At 44.4% G+C, this 23747-nt stretch overlaps 2 protein-coding genes across 2 annotated transcripts in view; one reads left to right on the forward strand and one right to left on the reverse strand.

Annotated features, from left to right (window-relative positions):
• LOC311144686 (uncharacterized protein) overlaps nucleotides 1–12748 on the reverse strand; it is a 76985-nt gene extending 64237 nt beyond the window's left edge. The window contains exons 1-2 of the mRNA XM_084180769.1: nucleotides 12422–12748; nucleotides 12171–12214 (exon numbers count right to left, since the gene is read on the reverse strand). Coding sequence (XP_084036895.1) covers nucleotides 12171–12214; nucleotides 12422–12445 — 68 coding nt within the window. The 5' untranslated portion in view covers nucleotides 12446–12748. The remainder of the gene's footprint in view (nucleotides 1–12170; nucleotides 12215–12421) is intronic.
• A 4911-nt stretch (nucleotides 12749–17659) lies between these two features.
• The window catches only part of LOC311145485 (protein MIX23-like), a 46671-nt gene continuing 40583 nt past the window's right edge, over nucleotides 17660–23747 (forward strand). The window contains exon 1 of the mRNA XM_084181737.1: nucleotides 17660–17730. Coding sequence (XP_084037863.1) covers nucleotides 17680–17730 — 51 coding nt within the window. The 5' untranslated portion in view covers nucleotides 17660–17679. The remainder of the gene's footprint in view (nucleotides 17731–23747) is intronic.

The raw sequence follows: 23747 nt of genomic DNA on the forward strand, positions 1-23747 counted from the left end.
AGCTCTTTGGCATCAACTCAACTCGCCGTGTTTGGAGGAGGAGGAATACTGCCTATGACCTCAAGAACACCATCCCCACCGTCAAACATGGAGGTGGAAACATTATGTTTTGGGGGTGTTTTTCTGCTAAGGGGACAGGACAACTTCACCGCATCAAAGGGACGATGGACGGGGCCATGTGCCGTCAAATCTTGGGTGAGAACCTCCTTCCCTCAGCCAGGGCATTGAAAATGGGTCGTGGATGGGTATTCCAGCATGACAATGACCCAAAACACACGGCCAAGGCAACAAAGGAGTGGCTCAAGAAGAAGCACATTAAGGTCCTGGAGTGGCCTAGCCAGTCTCCAGACCTTAATCCTATAGAAAATCTATGGAGGGAGCTGAAGGTTCGAGTTGCCAAATGTCAGCCTCGAAACCTTTATGACTTGGAGAAGATCTGCAAAGAGGAGTGGGACAAAATCCCTCCTGAGATGTGTGCAAACCTGGTGGCCAACTACAAGAAACGTCTGACCTCTGATTGCCAACAAGGGTTTTGCCACCAAGTACTAAGTCATGTTTTGCAGAGGGGTCAAATACTTATTTCCCTCATTAAAATGAAAATCAATTTATAACGTTTTTGACATGCGTTTTTTTGGATTTTTTTGTTATTCTGTCTCTCACTGTTCAAATAAACCTACCATTAAAATTATAGACTGATCATGTCTTTGTCAGTGGGCAAACATACAAAATCAGGAGGGGATCAAATAAATTGTCTTATTTGTTTGTTTCACACAAAAAAAAAACATGTATCTTCAAAGTGGTAGGCATGTTGTGTAAATCAAATGATACAAACCCCCCCAAAATCCATTTTAATTCCAGGTTGTAAGGCATCAAAATGGGAAAAATGCCAAGGGGGGTGAATACTTTCGCAAGCCACTGTTTATAGTTTATAGAAAATAAATCAAATTGCATTTATAAAGCCCTTTTTACATCAGCAGATGTCACGAAGCGCTATACAGAAACCCCGCCTAAAACACCAAACAGCAAGCAATGCAGATGTAGAAGCACAGTGGCTAGGAAAGACTCCCTAGAACGGCAGAAATAGGAAGAAACCTTGAGAGGAAAACTGTTTTTGATGGGATTTATTAAGTAACTGGCTTCTGTTCAAGCTTGTTTTGGGGCTTCATCAAGCCATGTATCCTCTCACTGAAGAAGGCTGTAAAGCTGAAACGTCTGTGTACGCTATCCCTGATGCAGTGATTATTATTTTTAATCGAATAATACAGTTAGCTTTATGCGATTACACCATTCTGTTTATCAACATTTCCTACTAGGACAGACAACCCAGCTTATAAAGTTATGCAAGTACCTCAAAACGCAGTTTGCAGCACGCACAAAACAAATATTAGACAGCAGGCATCTTAATAGAGGAGGGGATTGTCTCTGCTGCGGTTACCAAGAAGCTTGGTCTTGGAAGCTTAGCTAACATTAGCAAGTGAGCAACATTAGCAAAACCCAGCTGGAGAGAATTTATTTGGCACATCTTAGATAGTTAACTTAATAGTTATACAATATATAGCTGGCAAACAGTAGTACATTTCATACAAGTGTAACTTGATCACCTCACTTAAGTTGCGCTGCAGGAGTGACACCTTACGAAGCTCCTATTTAGCTCCTTGTGCTTCTTTGTAAACGAACGTGACTGACACTGTTTTGAGAAACTAGTACCCGTAAGCATCATAAGCTTCATAATTAAAAATGATCTAACGGGCGAAATGATGAACGCAATCTGCTTTATCTATTACCTAGTGCACAAGTTGACTGCAGGTATTTTAAAAAGTACTAATATTCAAAGCCCAAGAAACGTCACTTACCAGAATGCTAACAGGTTACTAAGGAATCGTCATAGAGAACGCTAACTAAATGCTAAAGAGCACATTGCAAACATTATACACAAGTAACTCAAACACTACTCACAGTTTGTTGCAAGCGCAAAACAAATATTTGCCAGCAAGGCTCTTGATACATGAGGGGATTCTCTGCTGTTACCATGCGAATGCTTGATTATGGAAGAAACTAACCACTTAGCTAGATAGCTAACTAGCTACTAAATTAGCAAACCAAATGCACAACTGCTGAGCATTTAGCACATTTTAGACAGTTAACGTAATAGCTATAAGATATCTAGCTGGCAAACATTTAGTTGTGAATTCCATACTGTAATTAGTAAGGCTGGATTTGTTTTAGCCGAGCAGTGGCAAATGTATTTAAAAAAAATTATGGAACACGAGACACCTGTCTGATTCACGCCTGTCTGAGTAGACTACTCCAGACACCTGTCTGATTCACGCCTGTCTGAGTACACTACTCCAGACACCTGTCTGATTCACGCCTGTCTGAGTACACTACTCCAGACACCTGTCTGATTCACGCCTGTCTGAGTACACTACTCCAGACACCTGTCTGATTCACGCCTGTCTGAGTAGACTACTCCAGACACCTGTCTGATTCACACCTGTCTGAGTGGACTACTCCAGACACCTGTCTGATTCACACCTGTCTGAGTACACTACTCCAGACACCTGTCTGATTCACACCTGTCTGAGTACACTACTCCAGACACCTGTCTGATTCACGCCTGTCTGAGTGGACTACTCCAGACACCTGTCTGATTCACGCCTGTCTGAGTAGACTACTCCAGACACCTGTCTGATTCACGCCTGTCTGAGTGGACTACTCCAGACACCTGTCTGATTCACGCCTGTCTGAGTAGACTACTCCAGACACCCGTCTGATTCACGCCTGTCTGAGTAGACTACTCCAGACACCCGTCTGATTCACGCCTGTCTGAGTGGACTACTCCAGACACCTGTCTGATTCACGCCTGTCTGAGTGGACTACTCCAGACACCTGTCTGATTCACGCCTGTCTGAGTAGACTACTCCAGACACCTGTCTGATTCACACCTGTCTGAGTGGACTACTCCAGACACCTGTCTGATTCACGCCTGTCTGAGTAGACTACTCCAGACACCTGTCTGATTCACGCCTGTGAGTAGACTACTCCAGACACCTGTCTGATTCACACCTGTCTAGGTAGACTACTCCAGACACCCGTCTGATTCACGCCTGTCTGAGTGGACTACTCCAGACACCTGTCTGATTCACGCCTGTCTGAGTGGACTAGTCCAGACACCTGTCTGATTCACGCCTGTCTGAGTGGACTAGTCCAGACACCTGTCTGATTCACGCCTGTCTGAGTGGACTACTCCAGACACCTGTCTGATTCACGCCTGTCTGAGTAGACTACTCCAGACACCTGTCTGATTCACGCCTGTCTGAGTACACTACTCCAGACACCTGTCTGATTCACGCCTGTCTGAGTACACTACTCCAGACACCTGTGATTCACGCCTGTCTGAGTGGACTACTCCAGACACCCGTCTGATTCACGCCTGTCTGAGTGGACTACTCCAGACACCTGTCTGATTCACGCCTGTCTGAGTAGACTACTCCAGACACCTGTCTGATTCACGCCTGTCTGAGTGGACTACTCCAGACACCTGTCTGATTCACGCCTGTCTGAGTGGACTACTCCAGACACCTGTCTGATTCACGCCTGTCTGAGTACACTACTCCAGACACCTGTCTGATTCACGCCTGTCTGAGTACACTACTCCAGACACCTGTCTGATTCACACCTGTCTAGGTAGACTACTCCAGACACCTGTCTGATTCACGCCTGTCTGAGTAGACTACTCCAGACACCTGTCTGATTCACACCTGTCTGATTCACGCCTGTCTGAGTAGACTACTCCAGACACCTGTCTGATTCACGCCTGTCTGAGTGGACTACTCCAGACACCTGTCTGATTCACGCCTGTCTGAGTGGACTACTCCAGACACCTGTCTGATTCACGCCTGTCTGAGTACACTACTCCAGACACCTGTCTGATTCACGCCTGTCTGAGTACACTACTCCAGACACCTGTCTGATTCACACCTGTCTAGGTAGACTACTCCAGACACCTGTCTGATTCACACCTGTCTAGGTAGACTACTCCAGACACCTGTCTGATTCACACCTGTCTGAGTAGACTACTCCAGACACCTGTCTGATTCACACCTGTCTGAGTGGACTACTCCAGACACCCGTCTGATTCACGCCTGTCTGAGTAGACTACTCCAGACACCTGTCTGATTCACACCTGTCTAGGTAGACTACTCCAGACACCTGTCTGATTCACACCTGTCTAGGTAGACTACTCCAGACACCTGTCTGATTCACACCTGTCTGAGTAGACTACTCCAGACACCTGTCTGATTCACGCCTGTCTGAGTACACTACTCCAGACACCTGTCTGATTCACGCCTGTCTGAGTGGACTACTCCAGACACCTGTCTGATTCACGCCTGTCTGAGTGGACTACTCCAGACACCTGTCTGATTCACGCCTGTCTGAGTACACTACTCCAGACACCTGTCTGATTCACGCCTGTCTGAGTGGACTACTCCAGACACCTGTCTGATTCACGCCTGTCTGAGTGGACTACTCCAGACACCTGTCTGATTCACGCCTGTCTGAGTGGACTACTCCAGACACCTGTCTGATTCATGCCTGTCTGAGTACACTACTCCAGACACCTGTCTGATTCACGCCTGTCTGAGTGGACTACTCCAGACACCTGTCTGATTCACGCCTGTCTGAGTGGACTACTCCAGACACCTGTCTGATTCACGCCTGTCTGAGTGGACTACTCCAGACACCTGTCTGATTCACGCCTGTCTGAGTGGACTACTCCAGACACCTGTCTGATTCACGCCTGTCTGAGTGGACTACTCCAGACACCTGTCTGATTCACGCCTGTCTGAGTGGACTACTCCAGACACCTGTCTGATTCACGCCTGTCTGAGTGGACTACTCCAGACACCTGTCTGATTCATGCCTGTCTGAGTACACTACTCCAGACACCTGTCTGATTCACGCCTGTCTGAGTGGACTACTCCAGACACCCGTCTGATTCACGCCTGTCTGAGTAGACTACTCCAGACACCTGTCTGATTCACACCTGTCTGATTCACGCCTGTCTGAGTACACTACTCCAGACACCTGTCTGATTCACGCCTGTCTGAGTACACTACTCCAGACACCTGTCTGATTCACACCTGTCTAGGTAGACTACTCCAGACACCTGTCTGATTCACGCCTGTCTGAGTGGACTACTCCAGACACCCGTCTGATTCACGCCTGTCTGAGTAGACTACTCCAGACACCCGTCTGATTCACGCCTGTCTGAGTGGACTACTCCAGACACCCGTCTGATTCACGCCTGTCTGAGTGGACTACTCCAGACACCTGTCTGATTCACGCCTGTCTGAGTGGACTACTCCAGACACCTGTCTGATTCACGCCTGTCTGAGTACACTACTCCAGACACCTGTCTGATTCACGCCTGTCTGAGTACACTACTCCAGACACCTGTCTGATTCACGCCTGTCTGAGTGGACTACTCCAGACACCTGTCTGATTCACGCCTGTCTGAGTAGACTACTCCAGACACCTGTCTGATTCACGCCTGTCTGAGTACACTACTCCAGACACCTGTCTGATTCACACCTGTCTAGGTAGACTACTCCAGACACCTGTCTGATTCACGCCTGTCTGAGTGGACTACTCCAGACACCCGTCTGATTCACGCCTGTCTGAGTAGACTACTCCAGACACCTGTCTGATTCACACCTGTCTAGGTAGACTACTCCAGACACCTGTCTGATTCACGCCTGTCTGAGTACACTACTCCAGACACCTGTCTGATTCACGCCTGTCTGAGTGGACTACTCCAGACACCTGTCTGATTCACGCCTGTCTGAGTACACTACTCCAGACACCTGTCTGATTCACGCCTGTCTGAGTGGACTACTCCAGACACCTGTCTGATTCACGCCTGTCTGAGTACACTACTCCAGACACCTGTCTGATTCACGCCTGTCTGAGTGGACTACTCCAGACACCTGTCTGATTCACGCCTGTCTGAGTACACTACTCCAGACACCTGTCTGATTCACGCCTGTCTGAGTGGACTACTCCAGACACCTGTCTGATTCACGCCTGTCTGAGTGGACTACTCCAGACACCTGTCTGATTCATGCCTGTCTGAGTACACTACTCCAGACACCTGTCTGATTCACGCCTGTCTGAGTGGACTACTCCAGACACCTGTCTGATTCACGCCTGTCTGAGTGGACTACTCCAGACACCTGTCTGATTCACGCCTGTCTGAGTGGACTACTCCAGACACCTGTCTGATTCACGCCTGTCTGAGTGGACTACTCCAGACACCTGTCTGATTCACGCCTGTCTGAGTGGACTACTCCAGACACCTGTCTGATTCACGCCTGTCTGAGTGGACTACTCCAGACACCTGTCTGATTCACGCCTGTCTGAGTGGACTACTCCAGACACCTGTCTGATTCATGCCTGTCTGAGTACACTACTCCAGACACCTGTCTGATTCACGCCTGTCTGAGTGGACTACTCCAGACACCCATCTGATTCACACCTGTCTGAGTACACTACTCCAGACACCTGTCTGATTCACGCCTGTCTGAGTGGACTACTCCAGACACCTGTCTGATTCACGCCTGTCTGAGTGGACTACTCCAGACACCTGTCTGATTCACGCCTGTCTGAGTGGACTACTCCAGACACCTGTCTGATTCATGCCTGTCTGAGTACACTACTCCAGACACCTGTCTGATTCACGCCTGTCTGAGTGGACTACTCCAGACACCTGTCTGATTCACGCCTGTCTGAGTGGACTACTCCAGACACCTGTCTGATTCATGCCTGTCTGAGTACACTACTCCAGACACCTGTCTGATTCACGCCTGTCTGAGTGGACTACTCCAGACACCCATCTGATTCACACCTGTCTGAGTACACTAGTCCATTGCGGAGGCACACCAGTATCACCAGTAGTACATTTACCATCATTTATCATCTACAATGTTTGTTTGGTTACCGTAATTTATTGTAATGCATTCAATATATTATTATTACAGTCTTACCGTTGTCATTGTAGGAGTGGACACGTTGTTGCAGAGCGCACAACCTAGGATACACTTTTTTTCATTTCATTTGCGAGTTGTCAATTTATTAATTGTCTTTTGTTTGGAGCACCCCTGTCAATCTTGAGTAAGGACACGCACCTGATTACACATAGAAGTAGGCCTAGGTTTTTATATCCATTAAGAATGACAAGTTCCTTAACGTAGCCTATTTGAAAAATCTTTCCAGCTCTCCTTGCAGACAGGCCATGCGTAGCCAATGTGATTTATAATATATTTATTTTTATCATAATATTTCTACCTGCAGGCCGCAATGTTTTTATTTGATGGCTTTATGTAGGTTGGTTTTATGGCAATAGAAGTTAATTTTAGAATTTAATCATTTTCATTTAGATATAATTTTGATTAACCACATGACATTGATTTTGAGACATGAAGACTATTATAAATGAAATTGTTCCAACGACAATTTGCATATGAAAATCAGAAATGGCACGCAGATCAGTAGAACTGGAACGATAACTTGGCACTCCAAATGGAAAAGGTTGCCGACCGCTGGCGTAACCTATACTGGCAACTTCAGGAGCATAATGGCAGAATATGCTAAGGCCAGCAGCAGCAGGCAGAGGGAGGGCGGTAACAGGTTAATTTATTCTGGTTCGGCTATATTGATCTCTGGCTCCCTCTTTAATAATTTGTGTGTCTTCATTTTTAATCACGGCGCTTAAAGCATCAGACAAGTTCAGTAGCCAACATTTGGTAAATTTAATCAAACATAGGGTGTGTCTATATATGGAAAAATATACGTTTTAATATTTTGACCAATCGATTGGTCGAAAGAACAGACAACTCTCGGTCGACCAAGATTTCTTTTTTGTCAGGGACAGCCCTAGAAATTAGATCACCTGGCGTATGCTGCACAACAGTAAGTGACTCAAGGCTCCGGTCTCTTGTTGTGTGCTTGTAAACAAACAACTTGAGACGTGACAGGGCACTACCGTAAACTACATAATAATGTGACAAGTGAAATGAAGAACGCACTGTTCTTTATCATCTCCTAACGTATTGCACAACTTGACTGCAGGTATTTACTTAAAAAGTAGCTACAAATATTCAATTTTATATCTAAGAAATAGTTAACGGTATTGAAAAACCATCCCGTGGCTTCTTCCAAATACCCCGGTATAGGGTATATACGGTATACCGCCCAAGCCTAGTGTGTACAGCCCAGTACATCACTGGGGTTGAGCTTCCTGCCATCCAGGACCTCTATACCAGGCGGTGTCAGAGGAAGGCCCAGTACATCACTGGGGTTGAGCTCCCTGCCATCCAGGACCTCTATACCAGGCATTGTCAAAAGAAGGCCCTAAAAATGGTCAAAGACACCAGCCACCCTAGTCATAGACTGTTCTCTCTGCTACCGCAGTCAAAGCGATAGCGATGCACCAAGTCTGGAACCAACAGGATCCTGAAAAGCTTCAACCCCCAAGCCATAAGACTGCTAAATAGTTAACCAAATAGCTACCCCCTTTTGCACTAAGTATTTTGTCTCATCACATACACTGCTGCTACTGTTTAATATCTGTCGTTTTATTCCTAGTTATATGTACATATCCATCTCAAATACCTCGTACCCCTGTAACATGGACTAAGTACTGGTACCCTGTGTATATAGTTATCGTTACTCATTGTGGATTATTTTTCTATCATTCTCTCTGCATGGTTGGGAAGGGCCCGTAAGTAACCGGTTGTTTACGAAGCATGTGACAAATAATAACATTTGATTTGAGCGTACTGAAGGTCGGGTTGATAATGCTTCCCTGTAGATATTTGGTCTCAGATTACCTCAGACATAGGAACAAAAATCAGTGGACAACAGGTAAAGTAAATTGAAAGTATGTTTGTTTAACATTCTGACTTGTAATGGGACTTTCTGGACTGCTGAGCCTACATGTCAGAAACGAGAGTAAGTATTTCACGCTCAGATTCTAAGAGAGGCTAGCTAGGCCTATGTGAAGCTATAAATAAGGAAAATAAGGAAATAAGGATTAGCCACAATAGTGGAATTTGCAGTTCACCTTCAAAATAAAAGTCCCTTTTGAAAGTGATACAAATAGTGGAATCATGCCATATTTGGACTAAATGATACAAAACAAGGTTGGAATGTTATATAACTCCAACACAAAACAATAATTAGTTAATTTGACAAAATATGTTGAAATCGCACTGTGGATGTATTAGACTTCATAATTTGGGGGGGGGGGGGGGGGGGGGGCATAATTATGTTTCACTGTACTGCCTTTCCTATAGACTGTAGATCCATGAAATGGGGTATCAATCTACTCAGTGACACCCACAGAACACAACTGGACCATTTTATCGATCCACAATCCATAGGTAAGGCTGTACTCCTTAAGGCACGACAGGGACTGAAGAGAGACACAGAAATGATTTGAGATGTGGTTGGGATACGACTATGATATGTGGTTGTCTCTTAAGATGAAGGCACTAGCTGTGGGTCTCTCTGGATGGGAGCGTTTGTTGAATGGATCAATTGTAAATGTAGTGTTACAGTATGAAGTGCAATCGGAGAGTATACAGACACCTTTCCTTTTTCCACATTGTTACGTTTATTATAAAATGTATTAAATAAATACAAATCCTCATCAATCTACAAACAATACCCCATAATGACAAAGCAAAAACAGGTTAATAGATTTTTTTTTGCAAATTTATAGAAAACACAAATTTTACATTTACATAAGTATTCAGACCCTTTACTCAGTACTTTGTTGAAGCACATTTGGCAGCGATTACAGCCTCAAGTCTTCTTGGGTATGACGCTACAAGCTTGTCATACCTGTATTTGGGGAGTTTCTCCCATTCTTCTCTGCAGATCATCTCAAGCTCTGTCAGGTCTCTCCAGAGACGTTTAAATCGGGTTCAAGTCCAGGCTCTGGCTGGGCCACTCAAGGACATTCAGAGACTTGTTCCGAAGCCACTCCTGCATTGTCTTGGCTGTGTGCTTAGGGTTGTTGTCCTGTTGGAAGGTGAACCTTCGCCCCAGTCTGAGGTCCTGAGCGCTGTGGAGCAGGTTTTCATCAAGGATCTCTCTGTACTTTGCTCCGTTCATATTTCCCTCAATCCTGAATAGTCTCACAGTCCCTGCCGCTGAAAACCATACCACAGCATGATGCTGCCACCACCATGCTTCACTGTAGGGATGGTGCCAGGTTTCCTCCAGACGTGACACTTCGCATTCAGGCCAAAGAGTTGAATCGTGGATTCATCAGACCAGAGAATCTTGTTTCTCATGGACAGAGTCCTTTAGGTGCCTTTTGGCAAACTCCAAGCGGGCTGTCATGTGCCTTTTACAGAAGAGTGGCTTCCGTCTGGCCATTCTACCATAAAGGCCTGATTATTGGAGTGCTGCAAAGATGGTTGCCCTTCTGGAAGGTTCTCCCATCTCCATAGAGGAACTCTAGAGCTCTGTCAAAGTGACCATCGGGTTCTTGGTCACCTCCCTGACCAAGGTCATTCTCCCCCGATTGTTCAGTTTGGCCGGGCGGCCAGCTCTTGGAAGAGTCTTGGTGTTTTAAAACTTCTTCCATTTAAGAATGATTGAGGCCACTGTGTTCTTGGGGACCTTCACTGCTGCAGAAATGTATTGTTACCCTTCCCCAGCTCTGTGCCTAGAAACAATCCTGTCTCTGAGCTCGACGGACAATTCCTTCGACCTCATGGCTTAGTTTTTGCTCTGAAATGCACTGTCAACTGTGGGACCTTATATAGACAGGTATGTGCCTTTCCAGATCACGTCCAATCAATTGAATCTACCACAGGTGGACTCCAATCAAGTTGAAGAAACATCTCAAGGATGATCAATGGAAACAGGATGCACCTGAGCTCAATTTCAAGTCTCATAGCAAAGGGTCTGAATACTTATGTAAATAATGTTTCTGTTTTTTTATTTGTAATACATTTGCAAAAATTTCTAAAAACCTGTTTTCGCTTTCTCATTATGGGGTATTGCGTGTAGATTGATGACTAAAACATTTAATCAATTTTAGAATAAGGGTGTAACTTAAGAACATTTGGAACCCAGGAAGAGTAGCCGCTGCCTTGACAACAGCTAATTGGGGATCCTAATAAATACTAAAAATGTTCTTGTCAATATGCACAATAAGCTGACAGGGAGGTGATTTCCCACAGTCAAAGCCCGGAAATAAGAGCTACGACACTGATAGTTGTGTGTCACTGAGTAGACTGATACCTAAGGATTGTTGATCCATGAAATGGGGTAAGACTGTATAGTGCAATATAAGTATGCCCCCAATGCAATTCTTAAGTCTAATGCATCCAGTGCAATTTCAACTGATTTATTTATTTTTGTCAAATTAACAACATTTTATATTTTGTTGAATTTATATAACATTCCAACCTTGTCAAGCATTATCTAGTCCAAATATGGTATGATTCCACTATCTGTATACATTTGCATCACATTCAATTACATTCCACTATTGTGGCTAACCCTTTTTGTGGCCAGCTTCACATAGGTGCTAGATAGCTACCTAATCTCCATTATAAACTGGGTGGTTCGAGCCCTGAATGCTGATTGCCTGAAAACCGTGATATCAGACCGTGTAACATGGGTACAGCCAAAAAAGATTTGTACTGCTCTAATTACGTTGGTAAACAGTTTATAATAGCAACAAGGCACCTCTGGGGTTTGTGGTATTTGGCCAATATACCACGGCTAAGGGCTGTGTCCAGGCACTACGGTCTGAGGTTAACACAGGTTTAGGAGATTCTATACGTTTTATTCTATGCGAACATTAGCTGTATTAATTACGAAGCCATCGTGATTTTAATGATTACATAAATTCAATGTAACTCACAAAAAGTGACGTCAGCTGATGAAGATTATCTCATAGAACCAAACGTATTATATCTCCTAAATTTGTGTTTAACACAGACCTGATTTTCGGCGTTAATCCAAAAACGCATTTATTTTCCTCATAGGCTTTGTCCAACGAACGAACCATGGCAGACTTAGTGCCTACAAAAGTTCGCCATTACTATTTAATCACTATACCAAGTTCCCTAGAAGAGGTTTCTTACCTCACTTTATTGGGGAAGTAACGGAGCTTCTTCTGAGGTCTCGCCTGTGAAAAAGATAGATTGACATTTTGCATGAGTGATTGTCAGCTGGGATAGCTAGCAAGTTAGCTAACTAAAGTCAGTCAGGTAGCTAACGTTAGCTACTTTTTCACTGCATACGGTACATTATTATGTAACGTGTGTTTGCTAGCAAAACGTAGCTTCTTCGTTCCTTAGCTAGCTAGCTAGTTACAACGAAAATACATAGTTACCAGATGTGGGTATTTGGAGTCCATTTCTGTCCGTGTACACTCAGCTATCTGTCTGTATTTAGTCCGCTAGCTTGGTGATACATCGGTGTGGCTACCTAGCGTAGCACAGAGATACCGCCATTTCTCCCAATTATTGGAAAAACGAATGTTTTTATTTGCACGCAGAAACTAAACAGTTAGACACACGTATCCTGAGTTCGTGTTTGTGGAGAAAAAATATATATATAGCTAATGTTCACAAGACCGCTAACGTTAGCAAAACAAAGACGTTCTTAACATAACATACTTTTTCCCGCGCATCTTTACGAGATGGAAACCTCCAATCCCCAGACAGGACCCATCTGCCCATGCGTCGTCAGACTGCGCGGTGCATTCTGGGACGTTCTCCTCCAACGGAAGTCATAGAGGCTCAAATAAGAACGACATTAACCGTGAATTACGTCACCAAGAAGTACAACATTACAAATATTTTTTCCAAGAAGTACAACATTACAAATATTTTTTACAAGATGTTAGATAATTAATGTGTTCTCTGTAATATCGTGTAGATTTGAAATTCGTGACATTACGTACTTTCGAGGAAACATAACCTTAGTTTAGCAAATACTTTTTCCTATTACTTTTCTGCTGGGATTCTTATCTCTTCCTTTTGTAATATATCTATTCTTCTTCTTCTTCTGTATTATAGACGTCCGCAAACCATTCTTAAAAGTGCATGCCGCCACCGACTGTACGGTTGGTAAAATATAGAAAAAATATCAATTGAACGAAAGCGGGGAAAACCCTACATTCAAAATACAAAAATATCACATTTTTTTATACTTAAAAATAAAAACATCATACTCCTAAAGTCACATTGCTGTTTGTGCTGTGCAGTTTATGATAACTGCAATAAATGCTACAAAGTCCACCTTTTTCACATAATATATCAGGATCCGTTGAACATTCACTGGTGCAGGCTCAATTACACTTACACTCGCTCCATCCACACTTCTCACCGCCTCCAGATGCACTCTATATACAGGGCATGGTGTATAGTATATTGATATGAGGGCATGGTGTATAGAATATAGATATGAGGGCATGGTGTATAAATCAAATCAAATCAAATTTTATTGGTCACATGCGCCGAATACAACAGGTGCAGACATTACAGTGAAATGCTTACTTACAGCCCTTAACCAACAGTGCATTTATTTTAAACAAAAAAAGTAAAAATAAAACAACAACAAAAAAAGTGTTGAGAAAAAAAGAGCAGAAGTAAAATAAAGTGACAGTAGGGAGGCTATATATACAGGGGGGTACCGTTGCAGAGTCAATGTGCGGGGGCACCAGCTAGTTGAGGTAGTTGAGGTAATATGTACATGTGGGTAGAGTTAAAGTGACTATGCATAAATACTTAACAGAGTAGCAGCAGCGTAAAAAGGATGGGGTGGGGGGGCAGTGCAAATAGTCCGGGTAGCCATGATTAGCTGTTCAGGAGTCTTATGGCTTGGGGGTAGAAGCTGTTGAGAAGTCTTTTGGACCTAGACTTGGCACTCCGGTACCGCTTGCCGTGCGGTAGCAGAGAGAACAGTCTATGACTAGGGTGGCTGGAGTCTTTGACAATTTTGAGGGCCTTCCTCTGACACCGCCTGGTATAGAGGTCCTGGATGGCAGGAAGCTTTGCCCCAGTGATGTACTGGGCCGTACGCACTACCCTCTGTAGTGCCTTGCGGTCGGAGGCCAAGCAGTTGCCATACCAGGCGGTGATGCAACCAGTCAGGATGCTCTCGATGGTGCAGCTGTAGAATTTTTTGAGGATCTGAGGACCCATGCCAAATCTTTTTAGTCTCCTGAGGGGGAATAGGCTTTGTCGTGCCCTCTTCACGACTGTCTTGGTGTGTTTGGACCATGATAGTTCGTTGGTGATGTGGACACCAAGGAACTTGAAGCTCTCAACCTGTTCCACTACAGCCCCGTCGATGAGAATGGGGGCGTGCTCAGTCCTCTTTTTTTTCCTGTAGTCCACAATCATCTCCTTTGTCTTGGTCACGTTGAGGGAGAGGTTGTTGTCCTGGCACCACACGGCCAGATCTCTGACCTCCTCCCTATAGGCTGTCTCATCGTTGTCGGTGAACCGGCCTACCACTGTTGTGTCGTCGGCAAACTTAATGATGGTGTTGGAGTCGTGCCTGGCCATGCAGTCATGGGTGAACAGAGAGTACAGGAGGGGACTGAGCACGCACCCCTGAGGGGCCCCCGTGTTGAGGATCAGTGTGGCAGATGTGTTGTTACCTACCCTTACCACCTGGGGGCGGCCCGTCAGGAAGTCCAGGATCCAGTTGCAGAGGGAGGTGTTTAGTCCCAGGATCCTTAGCTTAGTGATGAGCTTAGAGGGCACTATGGTGTTGAATGCTGAGCTGTAGTCAATGAATAGCATTCTCACGTAGGTGTTCCTCTTGTCCAGGTGGGAAAGGGCAGTGTGGAGTGCAATAGAGATTGCATCATCTGTGGATCTGTTGGGGCGGTATGCAAATTGGAGTGGGTCTAGGGTTTCTGGGATAATGCTGTTGATGTGAGCCATGACCAGCCTTTCAAAGCACTTCATGGCTACAGACGTCAGTGCTACGGGTCGGTAGTCATTTAGGCAGGTTATCTTAGAGTCCTTGGGCACGGGGACTATGGTGGTCTGCTTGAAACATGTTGGTATTACAGACTCAGTCAGGGACATGTTGAAAATGTCAGTGAAGACACTTGCCAGTTGGTCAGCACATGCTCGGAGTACACGTCCTGGTAATCCGTCTGGCCCTGCGGCCTTGTGAATGTTGACCTGCTTAAAAGTCTTACTCACATCGGCTACGGAGAGCGTGATCACATAGTCATCCGGAACAGCTGGTGCTCTCATGCATGCTTCAGTGTTGCTTGCCTCGAAGCGAGCATAGAAGTGGTTTAGCTCGTCTGGTAGGCTTGTGTCACTGGGCAGCTCGCGGCTGTGCTTCCCTTTGTAGTCTGTAATAGTTTTCAAGCCCTGCCACATCCGACGAGCGTCAGAGCCAGTGTAGTACGATTCAATCTTAGACCTGTATTGACTCTTTGCCTGTTTGATGGTTCGTCGGAGGTCATAGCGGGATTTCTTATAAGCGTCCGGGTTAGAGTCCCGTTCCTTGAAAGCGGCAGCTCTACCCTTTAGCTCAGTGCGGATGTTTCCTGTAATCCATGGCTTCTGGTTGGGGTATGTACGTACGGTCACTGTGGGGACGACATCATCGATGCACTTATTGATGAAGCCAGTGACTGATGTGGTGTACTCCTCAATGCTGTCTGAAGAATCCCGGAACATGTTCCAGTCTGTGCTAGCAAAACAGTCCTGTAGCTTAGCATCTGCGTCATCTGACCACTTTTTTATTAACCGAGTCACTGGTGCTTCCTGCTTTAGTTTTTGCTTATAAGCAGGAATCAGGAGGATAGAGTTATGGTCAGATTTGCCAAATGGAGGGCGAGGGAGAGCTTTGTATGCGTCTCTGTGTGTGGAGTAAAGGTGGTCTAGAGTTTTTTCCCCTCTGGTTGCACATTTAACATGCTGGTAGAAATTAGGTAGAACGGATTTAAGTTTCCCTGCATTAAAGTCCCCGGCCACTAGGAGCGCTGCATCTGGATGAGCGTTTTCCTGTTGATTAATGGCCTTGTACAACTCATTCAGTGCAATCTTAATGCCAGCATTGGTTTGTGGTGGTAAATAGACAGCTATGAAAAATATAGATGAAAACTCTCTTGGTAAATAGTGTGGTCTACAGCTTATCATAAGATACTCTACCTCAGGCGAGCAAAACCTCGAGACTTCCTTAGTATTTGATTTTGTGCACCAGCTGTTGTTTACAAATATACACAGACCGCCACCCCTTGTCTTACCGGAGTCAGCCGTTCTGTCCTGCCGATGTAGCGTATAGCCTGCTAGCTGAATGTTATCATTGTCGTCGTTCAGCCACGACTCGGTGAAACATAAGATATAACAGTTTTTAATGTCCCGTTGGTAGGATAACCGTAATCTTAAGTCGTCCACTTTATTTTCAAAAGATTGAACGTTGGCTAATAGGATTGATGGAAGAGGCAGTTTACTCGCTCGCCGTCGGATCCTTACAAGGCACCCCAATCTACGTCCACGATATCTCTGTCTCTTCCTCACGCGAATGACGGGGATTTGGGCCTTGTCGGGTGTCTGTATGATATTCTTCGCGGCCGCCTCGTTGAAGAAAAAATCTTCGTCCAATACGAGGTGAGTAATCGCTGTCCTGATATCCAGAAGCTCTTTTTGGTTATAAGAGACGATGGCAGAAACATTATGTACAAAATAAATTACAAATAACGCGGAAAAACACACATAATAGTACAATTGGTTAGAGGGCTGTAAAACGGCAGCCATCTTCTCCGGCGCTGTTCTACTCTACCTACAGCGTTATTCCTCTCTCCTACAGTGTCCATCACAATTACATGCACATGGCTAATTATGCAAATTAGCTGATTACGTCATTTAGCGACTTTTAGGACAGCCAATAGCTACTTTCCTTACTGAGGAGTTGGCAACGCACTGCCCCAATGCTACACATCCCCTTTGTCTCATGCCCTGGAACCTCCCTCCTACATACTGCTGCCACACACCCATAGGTTTGACAATATGACGAGCAACCCATAAAAAAAGACCGTGAACAAATCGTTAGGACCAATGAGAGTAGAGCTACTGAGTTGGGACGCGCATTGAGTAGGCAGCCATATTGGATTTTCTTGCCGGTGATGTCGGTGGAACCGGGACCACGTTATACCTCCAAAGGATCCCGGATTGCACAGGGGGCGTTGCAGGGAAAGAAGAAGGGCTCTACACGAGTTCAGGTTGCCTTACTATGCGCCGGCTCAATAAAAGATGTTAGACAAAGTTACAAAGTTTTTTTTTTTTTTTACTTTGCCTATTCTGTGTATGTGGGGGCACTTTAAACAGAGGTCACTCCGGTGAATTAGTGCCTGTACTGTACATTGACATGGGACTTGAAAGAGGCACCTTTCAGAATTAAAATCCATGTTTATTTGGCGAAACTGTGGTGCAAAAGAATAAACTGAAATCAACTTTATGATATCGTAACATTGGATGTTAATGGTCAGTTTGTGTTATTTCACTAAATATGATTTGTTTAGAATTGGTTATAGATGGGTTTTGTTATTCCATTCAGGCATTCAGGCAGGGCAGGTATTTATTGTGTTGATCGTGGAGGACCTTGTAGTCCACTATGGCGGCGCACGATGGAACTTTAAACTGTGAGGACTTTTCAATGTTTCAGGTAATACTGGTGGCATCTTTTTTGTATTCCAAGAAGAGCATTTTAGTATGACATTCACGACAACCGATAAACACTGATAATTGTCAAGCTCTGTGTGGTGATCGGATTGAATAAGTGACCCCAGCTGGCATGGACCAAGGGGACCAGGGTGGACATTGATCGTGGAGAAGATGGCGGAAACGGAGGTTTTATTTGAAACTGTTAGTCAGTCGGGTGAAGTTAATGGTACAGAAAGGGAGAGTGAGAGGGTTACCATGGCGAAGAAAAAAGGAAACGAGAAGTAAAACTGTCGTGGAAAATAGGAAACCGCGACTCGTTTTTAGTCTTAGTGAGGGTTTTGGATCAATGCTATTTGGGAAATCCGTTTAATGTCTCCAGGAAAATCTGGAATGTGTTGGAGGAAAGTGTGGAGTCCGTGAGTCACAAGAAGTGGTTTTATTTAGATTTGTGTGTCTGCGGAGCAGAAGAAGCGTGTTTTAAGACTTAAAGATATCTGAGTGGAATGTTTCCTGCATGGGTTTTCGTAACCGGGCGCATATCACGGGGGTTATTTCTGGGTCGATGGAGTGGTTGGTGCACGTCTGACCTGTATGGTGGACGGAGAAACCAAATTCACTTCATCCCTACCACTGTTCTTTGATTAATGCTGCAATTGTGGAGGTGAAAACATGGCTGACATTGAATTAATATAAAATATATTTGGCTGTGAGTGGTGGAAGAAAAAAAATCAGCCTCAGCGAATATTATTTGAATAAGTCAATTATATTTTCTGTACAAGGGTGATCACTAGTGTCTTGTTAGGAATTTTCAAATCTGACCTCTGGCCGCGTATGGAAATTATTTCCAGTTAAACTGCAGTACCGAAGCAAAACTGTTGGAGCAGTCTATACTTGAACCCTGGCCCTTTGGTCGACACCGGTGTAAATCAGTGGTGCATCGCAACACCTCAAACCAATAAAATGTGTTGCTTGGGTGTCGCTCCAATGGTGCTCACCAGACTAGTGATGGAGGAACAACAGCGAGGACTAAACATGCCAACAAAACAACCACTGATGACAAAACATTTTAGCATGTTTGCAGCACGCTGGTTTAAACTGATTTCTGTTATTTCCAGATGAGCTAAAGCTACAGTGCCGGACATATCAACATGTTTATTGGCTGTAAAGGCTAGCATGAGGGACAAGAAGCAGCTAACTAGCCACAATGAGGTTTGTTTTGAGAAAAGTAAGCTAACCTTGCAAGCTACCTAGGTATAACTTACTAGCTAGTTCAATTTCTCTCACGATTATATAGCCAACAAAATGTTTATAAAAACAGCATATTGTTGACCTAAAAGGTTAGCTGTGTTAGCCCAGTCGCTAGCTTATCCAGGGTCAGTAATGCATAGAGCCACCGTCTATGGGAACAACTGCAATCATTTTGCAAGCAACTTAATTAAATAAAATGAACCTCATATTAGCTGTAAGGCTCGTCTCCTGTAGCCTGACTCGTCTCCTGTAGCCTGACTCGTCTCCTGGTAGCCTGACTCGTCTCCTGGTAGCCTGACTCGTCTCCTGGTAGCCTGACTCGTCTCCTGGTAGCCTGACTCGTCTCCTGGTAGCCTGACTCGTCTCCTGGTAGCCTGACTCGTCTCCTGGTAGCCTGACTCGTCTCCTGGTAGCCTGACTCGTCTCCTGGTCTCCTGACTCGTCTCCTGGTCTCCTAACTCGTCTCCTGGTCTCCTAACTCGTCTCCTGGTCTCCTAACTCGTCTCCTGGTCTCCTAACTGGTCTCCTGGTAGCCTAACTCGTCTCCTAACTCGTCTCCTGTAGCCTAACTCGTCTCCTAACTTGTCTCCTGTAGCCTAACTCGTCTCCTAACTCGTCTCCTTATTTTCATCCTGTACCTACCAAGGGTTGAATTGCACTAAACCATTTTGGAGATGGATCAATATTTACGTAATTTTATTTAACCAGGCAAGTCAGTTAAGAACAAATTCTTATTTACAATGACGGCCTACACCGGCCAAACCCGGACGACGCTGGGCCATTTGTGCGCCGCCCTATGGGACTCCCAATCACGGCCGGTTGTGATACAGCCTGGAATTGAACCAGGGGGTCTGTAGTGACGCCTCAAGCACTGAGATGCAGTGCCTTAGACCGCTGCGCCGCTCGGGTACTTGGAGGAAAATGGTGGAGGGTCATGCTTTTTAAATTTGTCAAGGAAGGGTTTATTATTTTTTAAATTCTAGTCCAGAGGAGGGTCCCGGAATTTATGAAAATAATTAGGCTATGTGTGCCCCTCATCTGTAAATATAGGCTATTTAGTGTGGCCTCAATCAAATGATCTATAGGCTATAGCAGTGGTCACCAACCAGTCGATTGACTGGTCGATCTCCAAGGCATTCCTGGTCGATCACCAAACATTTCTGTAAAAAACCCAATGATAAAGCCTTGTGTTCCTATTATTTATTTAGTTGTTTGGCGCTGTTGGTGGTAGGTGCACTTGATTCAGCAGCCCTGGTGCCAGGAAGGCAAAGTGTTCTCATCTTGATTCAGCAGCCCTGGTGCCAGGAAGGCAAAGTGTTCCCATCTGGATTCAGCAGCCCTGGTGCCAGGAAGGCAAAGTGTTCTCATCTTGATTCAGCAGCCCTGGTGCCAGGAAGGCAAAGTGTTCCCAGCTTGATTCAGCAGCCCTGGTGCCAGGAAGGCAACGTGTTCTCATTTTGTGTGTGAAGGTAGAACTCTGCCTACCTGGCAGGCCCAGAGAGCAAATCAAGTGCACCTATAGGCCTACCGCTGGCCAATCAGATTGCTCAGATCACTGTGTCTGCACAGTTTCCTTCAGCTATAGACCTTAAATGCCTTGAACATACAGCAAAGTTAATTCTGTGAGATTTCAAAACTTTTAAAACCACGACTAGAGACTCAACAAATATAGCAAAGAGCTGCTGTTTTTATGAGTAAGGTCACGTTTAAGTTGGTCAGCTGTCAACACTTTGTTCAACACCTTTAAAGCATAAAATGTGCTTTCTCCTTACTTCCACTCAAGCTACAACCAGCACTGCAGCTGTAATGAATGAGTATAGCAAAGTGTTACGAGACGCTTGCGTTGTTGTTATTAGGGGCTTGTCTCTTTTAATATCGAGGAATATTTAACTTCCTTTGGTCATAGGAGTAACAACATGAATTGGTGCGTGAGGCAGAAATAAAGCAGTGCGACTTGAGTTTCGCCATCAGCTGGAAGACTGTCCCCTTTTCTCAGTGGAGGGAAGGAGGGAGAGAGGAGGGACGGTGAGTCAGGTGAGAGGCAGCCTCACCGCTGCTCCCCTCAAACTGACCATCAGATGCAGGCCATCAGTCCAGTAAAAATAAATATTTAAAAAATGATGTATTATGCTCACTCAGCTGTGCCTCACACAAGTAATACAACAAATGATCTATTACCAGTGTGATCAGACACCTAATTTTTTAAAATATAATTTCAAAATTGGCGGCGGCAGGTAGCTTAGTGGTTAAGAGCATTGTGCCAGTAACCGAAAGGTCGCTGGTTCTAATCCCCGAGCTGACTAGGTGAAAAATCTGTCGATGTGCCCTCGAGCAAGGCACTTAACCCTAATTGCTCCTGTAAGTCGCTCTGGATAAGAGCGTCTGCTAAATGACTAAAATGTAAATGTAAAATGGTCTGAGGAGCAACATTGGCAGGTCAATTCAAGCGTAGCCAATCTGCAGTGATGATATACTGGACCTATAGCCTACTACACAAACCTCACTGCTACATAACTGTTTTAAACGGTTCATGTTACATTGGTTTATGTTTATAAACAATCTGAGCGGTAGATTAGGACTCAAGGTGATTTTTACTCAAAAGGTTGGTGACCTGTTGGCTTAACCAATGGCTGTGTAGGCCTATGGTGGCAGTTCAGGAGGAGAGTCAAAGGCTTCTTCCGAAAATACATTTTGATTAGGCCTAATCTTTCGCTTGTGGACAAGCCTATTGCCTCTGTTCTGTTTGAGAAGGAGGACTGGAGGTCAACTTTTAATACACTATGTTCCCAAAAGTATGTGGACACCCCTTCAAATTAGTGGATTCGGCTATTTTAACCTCACCAATTGCTGACAGGTGTATTAAAATCGAGCACACAGACATTCAATCTCCATAGACAAACATTGGCAGTAGAATGGCCTTACTGAAGAGCTCAGCGACTTTCAACGTGGCACCGTCATAGGATGCCACCTTTCCAACAAGTCAGTTCGTCAGATTTCTGCCCTGCTAGAGCTAGACATAGACATGTCTTATTTGGGCAGAAAGCTTAAATTCTTGTTAATCTAACTGCACTGTCCAATTTATAGTAGCTATTACAGTGAAAAAATACCATGCTATTGTTTGAGGAGAGTGTACAACAACAACAACAAAAAACGTATCACGGCAACTGGTTTGATACATTCACCTCTGAAGGTAAATAATGTACTTACATTCAGTAATCTTGCTCTGATTTGTCATCTTGAGGGTCCCCGAGATAAAATGTAGCATTGTTTTGTTTGATAAAATCAATTTTTATATTCAAATGTAGGAACTGGGTTCTACAGTTTGAACCCCTGCTGTCTCTGGCTCCACACCCACCCTGCCCGGCCATCTAGATGTGTGAAAGTTAGTGTATAAGCAACTGATCCATCATGTATGACATTCCTGGTAGTGTGTAAACTTACAAAAATGATATGGTAATACAAAATGTATGTTCTCTATAGTTATGTACTTGGAAATGTATCAATTGACCATTTCGGCACATTTTGGCAGACTTGATAAAAAATAGTCCAGTATTGCAATGCTTCACTGGATCAATCTGAAACGTTGCACACACTGCTGCCATCTAGTGGCCAGAATCTAAATTGCGCCTAAACTGCGATATTATATTGTGGCCTTTCTCTTGCATTTCAAAGATGGAACACAAAAATAAATAGAAAACGTATGTTTCTTTGTTTGTATTATCTTTTACCAGATCTAATGTGTTATATTCTCCTACATTTAATTTCACATTTCCACAAACTTCAAAGTGTTTCCTTTCAAATGGTATCAAGAATATGCATATCCTTGCTTCAGGTCCTGAGCTACAGGCAGTTAGATTTGGGTATGTCATTTTAGGCCCCATGGATTGATGAAGAACTGAGACGGGGCAAAAGGAGGGGCTAATAAGTCTGGCTGCACATCTGACTGGCTGACTTACTGCAAATTGAGAAATTATGTGACTAAACTCAACAAAAAGAAGAAGAAACTGTTATGAAACCAAGATCAATGATATAGAGAATTATGGAAAAAAAACTTTGGAGTACTTTAAATGAAATGATGGGCAGAAAGACTAATTCAACTCCATCTTTTCATCGAAACAGATGGCTTATTCACCATTTGATGTCAGAGTGGTGAATAAAATGATTATCGATCAATAATGACAAACCTCCTGGCATTGACAACTTAGATGGAAAGCTACTGAGGATGGTAGCTGACTCTATAGCCACTCCTATCTGTCATATCTTTAATCTGAGCCTAGAGGAAAGTCTTTGTCCTCAGGCCTGGAGGGAAGCCAAAGTAATTCCACCACCCAGGAGTGGTAAAGCTGCCTTTACTGGTTCTAACAGCAGACATGTCAGCATGCTGCCAGCTCTTAGCAAACTGTTGGAAAAAATTGTGTTTGACCAAATGCAATGCGATTTCTCTGTAAACTAATTAACAACAGACTTTCAGCATGCTTATAGAGAATGGCACTCAACATGTACTGCACTGACACAAATTACTGATCATTGGTTGAAAGAAATTGATAATAAGAAGATTGTGGGAGCTGTACTGTTAGATTTCAGTGCAGCCTTTGACATTATAGACCATAACCTGTTGTTGAGAAAATGTATGTGTTATGGCTTTTCAACGTCTGTCATATTGTGGATTCAGAGCTATCTATCTAATAGAACTGTGTTGGCCCCCAGGTGTTGGCCGTCAGGTGTTGGCCCCCAGGTGTTGGCCCCCAGGTGTTGGCCGTCAGGTGTTGG

The sequence above is a fragment of the Coregonus lavaretus genome (genome assembly GCF_964263955.1).
Source record: "Coregonus lavaretus genome assembly, chromosome: 2".
Taxonomy (NCBI): Eukaryota; Metazoa; Chordata; class Actinopteri; order Salmoniformes; family Salmonidae; genus Coregonus; species Coregonus lavaretus.